The sequence below is a fragment of the Saccostrea echinata genome, unplaced genomic scaffold (genome assembly GCF_033153115.1).
Source record: "Saccostrea echinata isolate AGI-Se365-2 ecotype Australia unplaced genomic scaffold, CSIRO_AGI_Sech_v1 ptg000010l, whole genome shotgun sequence".
In the NCBI taxonomy this organism is placed as follows: domain Eukaryota; kingdom Metazoa; phylum Mollusca; class Bivalvia; order Ostreida; family Ostreidae; genus Saccostrea; species Saccostrea echinata.
In genome coordinates, this window is record NW_026889759.1 from 4,200,889 (window position 1) to 4,209,915 (window position 9,027).

General features: G+C 33.1%; 1 protein-coding gene across 1 annotated transcript; it reads left to right on the forward strand.

Moving 5' to 3' along the window:
- Nucleotides 1-1,499: 1,499 nt before the first annotated feature.
- On the forward strand, nt 1,500-8,102 carry LOC133184193 (U2 small nuclear ribonucleoprotein A'-like). Its single transcript, XM_061319121.1, has 9 exons — nt 1,500-1,656; nt 1,811-1,851; nt 1,974-2,080; nt 2,652-2,777; nt 4,234-4,336; nt 4,465-4,614; nt 4,726-4,825; nt 5,060-5,149; nt 7,952-8,102. Exons 1-8 carry the CDS (start codon nt 1,575-1,577, stop codon nt 5,110-5,112), a joined length of 762 nt encoding a protein of 253 aa, XP_061175105.1. The 5' UTR covers nt 1,500-1,574; the 3' UTR covers nt 5,113-5,149; nt 7,952-8,102.
- Nucleotides 8,103-9,027: the final 925 nt, after the last annotated feature.

Sequence of the window (9,027 nt, forward strand, 5' to 3'; positions counted from 1 at the left end):
TTTCGTGATTATAAGGCTTCTTAAAAAATTCCCACGCAAACATAATTTTTAAAAAAGGAGGGAGGGGGTTACTTACCTAAATTCACATAAATTACATCCATCAAAAATTACACTGAGAAAAGACGAAACCAAATTAAGCACCTCCGATATGTGTATGGTAAATAATCATATTCAGAATCAATTAATGTGTCTGCGGTTTATTCCATTCAAGTTAAAACCATTAACATATAGAATAATGAAATGATTTGTTTAAAGTGTAAATTTTTGATCTGGTGTTTTAATGGAGTTAGGCTATGTTGATAGTATGTGAAAGATAACGTATCACAATTCCATGGCGACATTCTTTCAAAGGAACATTGAGATTATCTGATCTGTTTGGAGTTTATCGATACACTAGAGCCATACAGAGGAAATGTTTACCAACAATGATCACTGTATACACTGCTCTTGAGCTCTGACTGATATTTTTATCCAGAGTATGTCTTTATCTACTTTTTACATTGCTTCTTTATCACGATTGACTAAATACTGAATGACTGTTGACAACTGATGAAATCTTAATTCAAAAGACGATCACTTGAATAAACTGCAAAGAATGCCAGAAGAACTGGGATCACCTTCATAATAATATTTTTTTTTCTTTTAAAATTAAGTGATTTTATAAAGTTAGAAATAACCACCTCACGCCACTTGTTTTCTTTATTAGGTAAGTCAGTGTGCAAAAATCTTAAAAACGGCGAAAATATTGACAAGAATGTCACCCAAACAATTAAGGATGAATGCTAAGGAAATTAAACAAAGTCAGACACTGACAATTATTTCATTCATTTTCCCACTTGATTATTTTAAGGTAAATAAATTTGCGTAAATGCCTGCATTCTAATTCTGGATCTAGATGTTATCTATGAAGAATCGGCAAGAATAGCTGAAAAAAAAAAAATATCGAGGGGATTATCAAATTTAATTTAAAAATAATAACTTGACCAGTGGCGGATTTAAGGGGGGGGGGGGCGCACCCGGCGCCCCCTCCCTAAAATTGTCAAAGTTAGCGTAAATCATAGTTTCGTCGAGAAAATGTAAAAATGTCTACTCGGTACACCTCATTTTTACACTACAAAATCTCTAGAATCTAGGAGCTTCCGTGGGCTTTGCCCTTTGCCCCCCTGGGCCCCCACCAAGGCTTTGCCCTGGACCGGGTCAAGTGGGTCACCCACTGGGGGCCTCAAGGCGGCCCTCAAACCCCCTGCCTACTTCCCCCCCCCCCCTTCAAATCTTGGATCCGCGCCTGCTGACGTTGTTAATAAACAATTTACATGATTATATAATATTATTTTTAATAATCATGTCCCATAATGCCCTCGATAGGTGAATAAACACACACAGATTACACATCGTTGTAACCTTCCGTTATTTTACACCCCCCCCCCCTTCTCTCTCAAATAATGGACTGATACAAGGAACGATCTATTGTGAAAAGAAAATCACCGTCAATGAGACGTTTGAATGGCCGGCATGTCGATTTGAAAAGCTTTTTTCGTCAAGAAAACGTCCGATTTGGGACTTGAAAAGCAGACATGGTAAAACTAACAGCAGAATTAATAGAACAATCGGCCCAATACACAAACCCCATTCGTGATAGAGAGTTGGATTTGAGAGGTAATGTGATATAAATTATTTTTCATTATATTTATAGTCCGCGCGTCCTCCGTTATTTCAGTTTTCTCATAACTGTCCACAGTGTAATATAATTAGATAAAGATTTATCAACATAATGAAAGTATTACCTTTTCACCTTTTTTATTTGATATAGGTTACAAAATTCCAGTTATTGAAAATTTGGGTGCTACATTGGTGAGTAAAGTTTAAAGACATAATCCGAGATAGTGACTTAAAAATTCAGAATTTAACAGTCAAGATAAAGCTAAATGATGAAATAATGCCATATAATTTCCAATATTATACTATGATTGCAGGACCAGTTTGACACAATCGATTTGTCTGATAATGACATAAGAAAAGTTGATGGATTCCCTTTACTTTTACGGCTTAAAACTGTACTATTGAACAACAACAGAGTAGTGTAAGTATGAATTTCCCCCATACTGTGAATCACTGAAATGCCCCCGATTCACTGAAATGCCCATTGAAAACACCGAAAATCATATATAAACAATGAAATGTTTCTCAATTTGATATTATTTATTAAGGTGAAATGCAATTAACTCGTTTTGTACCATAAGAATATGATCAAATGCATATAAATTAAGACGAGTTATCACCCATAGCTCTACAACGTGGTTCAAGTTGAAATTAAAAAAAAAAATAATATAAAAAGTTTATTCACAGTTAAACTGTTAAATGCTTTTTTAAAAAGAGAAATAAGCAAATTTGTACACCCACAGAGCATGGCATTTTATGGGGCATTTCACTGTCCCATGATAATGAGCTGCAGAGCACTTTGATGATTCATGTTAGTACCTAGATTTGCCAGATGTTTTATTGAAAACTGCATTTTTTTTTCATTTATACAAACTTTTACAGTTATTTTTGCTATAAGAGTCAACAATGCACAATGCTGTAAAAGTAGAGATTCACAAAAGTGCATGATTTTATGGACAGGCTTGTTTGATTTTGTTCATTTTACACTGCAGAAGAATTGGTGAGGACCTACATGAATGTCTTCCCAACTTGGACACATTGGTTCTCTCAAACAACAGTATGGCAGAGTTAGGGGATCTAGACCCACTCTCCAGTCTTAAATCTTTACGACACCTAAGGTAAGTCATGGACATTTTTTCTTAATTCCAAAATGATGCATAAATGTCTTGGAAAAATTTTAATACATGACTCTTTCCAGTTTTTTCATGACCAAAAATCACAGCAAAATAACGTAGTTTTCCTGGGAAATGTGGTAGTTTTTTCCTAAAATTCATTATATTTTCCCAATATTTTTATAATTGTTTTTAAGACTGTAAGGCCAAATAAAAAAATATGTGTGGTTCCAGTTACCCGACCTTCCCTATTTTATACCCCCGACCCTAAACTTTTTTTTTTTTGCAATTCAGGGATAGACATCAACTTACAGATTCACTTGCCCTTTGGGCAAGTGAACTCAAACTTTGACTTGTCTGAATACAAAACTTGGTTGCCCAAAATTTAGAAAGAAGGGAAACCGATAATTTATTATTGTAAATAAAGTGAGATATTTTTTTTTTTTATATTTGGCAAGTTAAGTGCCAGAAAAATATCTTGATGTGCAGGTGATGCTACATTTGAAATACTTGTAAACTCACATTGCCATGCAGCAATATCTCCTTTTAAATAAAATTCATATTTCTGAAAATTATTTTCTTAATGATCTTTTTCTGAATTTAGATTTTTTCCCCCTGAAAAACTGAAGCCACGCTAAAGAAAAACATTGGCCATGTTTTGAAACATAAATATCCTAATCAGAATACATCGTGTGCCGAGAATAACTGGTTTTCTTTATGTTCTGTGAGTAAATAAATGAGCTATTTTTAAATATCATATTTCATAATAAGTATGTTAAGAAGTCAGTTTTGTCAACTACCCAGAAAGAAAAATGGAATAACGAACCCGATTTTTGAATAAACGGCGCTACCGAGGAATTTCCGACTACAAAAAGAATGTCATATATTCCTGGTAGAAATCAAATGTTCAAATTATTGTTTTGTTTATAAACTAAATAAATGTAAGATTTAAAAAATCTATCAAATATTCACTTGCCCGATCGGACAAGTACATCAGCAGTTTCACTTGCCCGTACTGAGAATTTACTTGCCCCGGGCAATCGGACAACCGTTAATGTCGATCCCTGCAATTTTCATATTTTTTCCAGAATTTTCCCCGATTTCCATCAATGGCTCCAGTTTTAGTTTTAGTTTCAGCAATGTGCAAGTGTTTAATAGTGTTAAATCCAAAGCAAGCTAGCATGTAGGTGTCCCCTACCAATATTGACTAGTATATTATCACACCTCATCTAAACACCATTTGCAAAGCAGTGATAGGTATTATTTAGAAAAAATTAAGAAAATCATTTTGTTAAAAAAAAAAAAAATTCCCTACCTACCTACCCTAATTTTTTTGGAAGTGTAACCAGAACCACACATATTTTTTTGTTTGGCCTAATGTAAAATTCCTCCAAAAATAGATGATGCTTTTTAAAATATAGGTGAAAACACTGCTTTATATTGATGTTGATCTTCATTTCAGTTTACTTAGAAACCCTGTCCAATCAAAGAAACACTACAGATTATACGTCATTCACAAGATCCCCCAGTTACGTGTTTTAGACTTCCAGAGGATCAGACAAAAGGTACATGAAAGCATTTTTTCCCTTTTATAAATACACCTGTACATATTTTCATGTTTAAAGAAGTAACAGTATTCAGGTTTTTATTTTTGTTTGTTTGTTTGTTTTACATTAAATGTGATCTATTTTAGGAAAGAGAAGCAGCTGCTAAAATGTTCAAAGGCAAAAAAGGGCAGGCCCTGGCCACTGATATTGGAAAACGCAGTAAAACATTTGTTCCCGGAGAAAAGATTCCCGAAAAGAAGACAGGGCCATCCAAAGAGGATATTAATCTTATCAAGGTCAGTAGTTCAATGTCTTCTTCTTGTAAATGATTGTGAAAGTAAATTTCAAAAGAAATTTTCTTGTATTTTCTTGTATTTTCATAATCATTGGTCAATATCATATTGTAGATGGCAATAGCCAAAGCAAAAACATTGAATGAAGTTGAGAGATTAAATCAGATGCTGAAGACTGGAATTATTCCAGGAAAAGAACTGAAAAGACTCAGAGGTATGATTATGATTAAGGACTTGTCTTCTCAAGGGACTGTCTCAAAATTTGAAGACAAATTCACATGATATAAATATCAATTCTGTAATTGTGTAATTTGATATTTGCAATATATTCAGTGAAAGGTGTAAATTGTATGAAAGTCTTTTATTTATAAAAACACAATTTCAGTTTCTTGGATAAAGGAAAGGAAATATAACACATGTATTTACCCCATCTTTGTGCATGTTACAGGGGAAAACACTGAGGAGGAAGATGAAGATATGGAGGTGGTGAATGGCACCTAAGGAGGAGGAAGATAATCACCGCACACAGCTACATAATGTACGTATACATGTCAGATAACTGTAGTGAGGTACATGGCAGGTAAAGTATGACTGGAATACTGTAATGAGATATGTGATAGATAAAGTATGGCTGGAATACTGTGATGAGATATGTGATAGATAAAGTAAGGCTGGAAGAGTATAATGAGATATATGACTCTTAAGGACATTGGCAAGTCAGGGTTTTCCGGAGAAAAAAGGTTTAATACATGGGTTTTTTTGCTTATAAAATAGTGATTGAGAGTGATCTCCCGTGTAGAATTCTTTAAGCGGTGAAAACCAATAAAGCGTATGTCACAGAGGTAAACATAAGCACGTGTACCTCCTTCAACGGGTAGAATCATCTATACAGCAAGAAAGAAAAGCTGTAATGGCTTTGTTGTACATTGTATTCAGGGACAAAGAGCCAACAGGTCATTATTTACCGTAGTTATGCTCAGTTTGCTGGAAAGGGCAAAGATGTGACATACGCTGAAAGGTAGGTCGACCATGCCGACTGAGAACAGTTCTTAGGTCATGTGAAGGAATCGGCATTTAGTAACTACGAATAAAAAGTAAAAATAAATCCATGACAATGTTTTTATGACAATGTGTTTCAATTCAGTCAATTACATGATAAAACAATCAACCAGTCTCTTGACCAATTTTAGCTGTTAAGGGACGCAACTCAAAAATAATGATCGGTGCCGGTATATCCATGTCTTGTTTCTAAATATACATTTTTAGCCAAAATATCTAGAAGTCATAGGAAATGAAGATACAATAATGTATATAATACAAAAGCTGTATGAAATAAATGGGTTTTGAAGAAATATTATGGTGAAAAATTATGTAGGTCCCTTTTATCAACATTTTACATAGGAAATGCATTAAGAATTGTGAAAACACTGATTTGACAAAATCTAAAAAAGAATGATGGATTGGTAGGTAAAACGATCCAGAATATAGCCTGTTTAGTACATTTAAACCTACTCCAAAGTTCTTGAAAAATTCTATACAATAACCAGGAACCTTGCCAATGTCCTTAAAGCAAGGCTGGATGACTGTAATGAGATACATGACACATAAAACAAGGCTGGATGACTGTAATGAGATACATGACACATAAAACAAGGCTGGATGACTGTAATGAGATATATGACACATAAAACAGGGCTTGATGACTGTAATGAGATACATGATACATAAAACAAGGCTGGATGACTGTAATAAGATATATGACATAAAACAAGGCTGGATGACTATAATGAGATACATGACACATAAAACAAGGCTGGATGACTGTAATGAGATATATGACACATAAAACAGGGCTTGATGGCTGTAATGAGATACATGATACATAAAACAAGGCTGGATGACTGTAATGATATATATGACATAAAACAAGGCTGGATGACTATAATGAGATACATGACACATAAAACAAGGCTGGATGACTGTAATGAGGTACATGACACATGAACAAGGATAGATGATTGTAATGAGATACATGACACATAAAACAAAGCTGGAAGACTGAAATTAGATACATGACACATAAAGCAAGGCTGGAAGACTGAAATGAGATACATGACACATAAAGCAAGGCTGGAACACTAAAATGAGATACATGACATAAAACAGGGCTGGATTACTGCAATGAGATATTTGACACATAAAACAAGGCTGGATGACAGTAATGAGATATTTGACACATAAAATAAGCCTAGATGACTGTAATGAGATACATGATACATAAAGTCAGGCTGGATGACTGTAATGAAACCCACTGATTTAAATTAATATCTGTATCTGTATTCTAAGATACATACTCATAAATGCATTGACATTGAGTTTATTACAACAAAAATTGTCAGTACCAGTAAATATTTTACTTGCAGAATTATCCCATACAAGTTTTCATTATTAAGAACAATATCAGAAATGTGTCTGTTTTACTTAGTCCATTACTTGCAAAGCTAAAATAATACAAAAAAATACACCACATTTTAAACAGATATATTTATTCCATTACTTGGAACTATAAATATTGTCTGTTAATTGAATAGGAGAGCATCTGATAGACAAATGATGTTACAATATTTAATGCAGTATAATTTACTTAAAATTTCCAAATTGCTTTTAATAATCATTGTAAGACTTCCATTGCTAAAATTTGCTTTATAAACAGAATATACAGTGATACTGATTTTATTCTCAATTTCAGAAGAAACAAGATGTTGGCATGCTGAGTTGTGTTACATCTCCTCAGTACAACATTTATTGTTTTCATTTCTCCCTGGTTTATATGCATGACTTGAATACTGTTGTACCTGTTTATTTGAATTATCCTTTAATTTGATTCTTCTCCAGAACAAGAAAGAGTATTAGCAAGTTTGTAACTCCGAGTTGTGGCGTATCAATAGCACTGTGGGTCTTGGTATGTCTCGTGAATGAACAAATGCTGATCAGTAGCCAAAATGATTTGGTGCAGAAAACTTTGAAAACACTTTCCTCATGCATACCATTTGGCAAAGATGACCACATTTGTTAATTTATAAAGATGGGATTTTACAAATCTCATTTTTCTTCTTGAAAAATAATGTAGCCTATTTTTATTCAACATGCAAAATATGTTTAATATAAATTTCAAACGATTTTATTAGCATATCAATAACTTTAAGGTATTTATCTAAAATTCAATATCTCAATATTAAAATTTCCAAATGTTCTTATATTGATGCACATGAATTAATTTTAGTTCAATTTAAACCATATTCTATCACTGAATAAAACCTTCTGTCTCTTCTACTTCCAGGTAAATAGAGAATTTCACCAGGTCAACCCATCAATTCATCCTTAATCACATGTTAAGATATAATTTTGCCTTGATTGGTCAGATACTGAACACTGATAAGAACAGAGAACTACTACTATTGTCAATGATCCATTAAAGGCTGAGAAAGATATTCTTGTGTTCTGGTTTCATTTAACAGATTCTGTAGGAAGGATGGAGAACTTAAGCCATTCCAAGTTTTTGTTTTATGTTTAGTGTCTTTGTTTGCTTTGGTTTTTTGATACCTTGAAAGAAAAAACAACTTCAATAAAAAAAAAAATCAGTAGTACAGAAATTAATTTTTTTTATGTAAACCTTTTGAATTCTGTCAATTTCTTTCTATATTTGTTGAGAATCCACATAATTAGGTATATACTTAGCATTTCCAAAGAAATATATCTTTTTATGAGAAAAGTAGAATTTTGAAATCAAATCTTTTAAATGTCATTTGTATAACTATAAATTGTGTTTTATTTTGGCATGTTTGTTGTGAATAGGTACCGTAGATAGCTTCTTAAGTGATAGGTGGATGCTAAACAGAGAAAAACTTGGAATGGTCTCAAGTATATTGAAACTATGCTACAATTTAATCAGAATCTCCTATTTGTTTCAAATTAAACCCCTTCTTTTTTCTAAAGCTTCAAGGCTGCATGTTTTTCCAGGTATTGGAAGTCTGTTATCTAGTGCAACCAGCAAGATTGTACTGGATGCTAAAGGGTAAAATTTACACTTTCAGATACGTGTACATCCACAAAATTAATTATTCCACACCCCTAAATTTGAGTGTATCTACAGATTCTAGACTGAAATTCTTTGGGAATATGCTCACTGGCGGAAAATATACATAACATTATTAATTTTTTTTTTTTGGTGTGGGATATTGCATTAATTATACCTAAAATATATTTAGAATAAGTTTAAAAAAACTTTTTTAAAAAACAAAACAAAAACCTGAAAGCTTTTGGGGGATTTGCCCCCTCGACCCCCAACTGGTTCGCCACCCTACCAATGCTTTTCAAGAATCCTGGATCCGGCATTGATATTTTTTGTTATTTAGG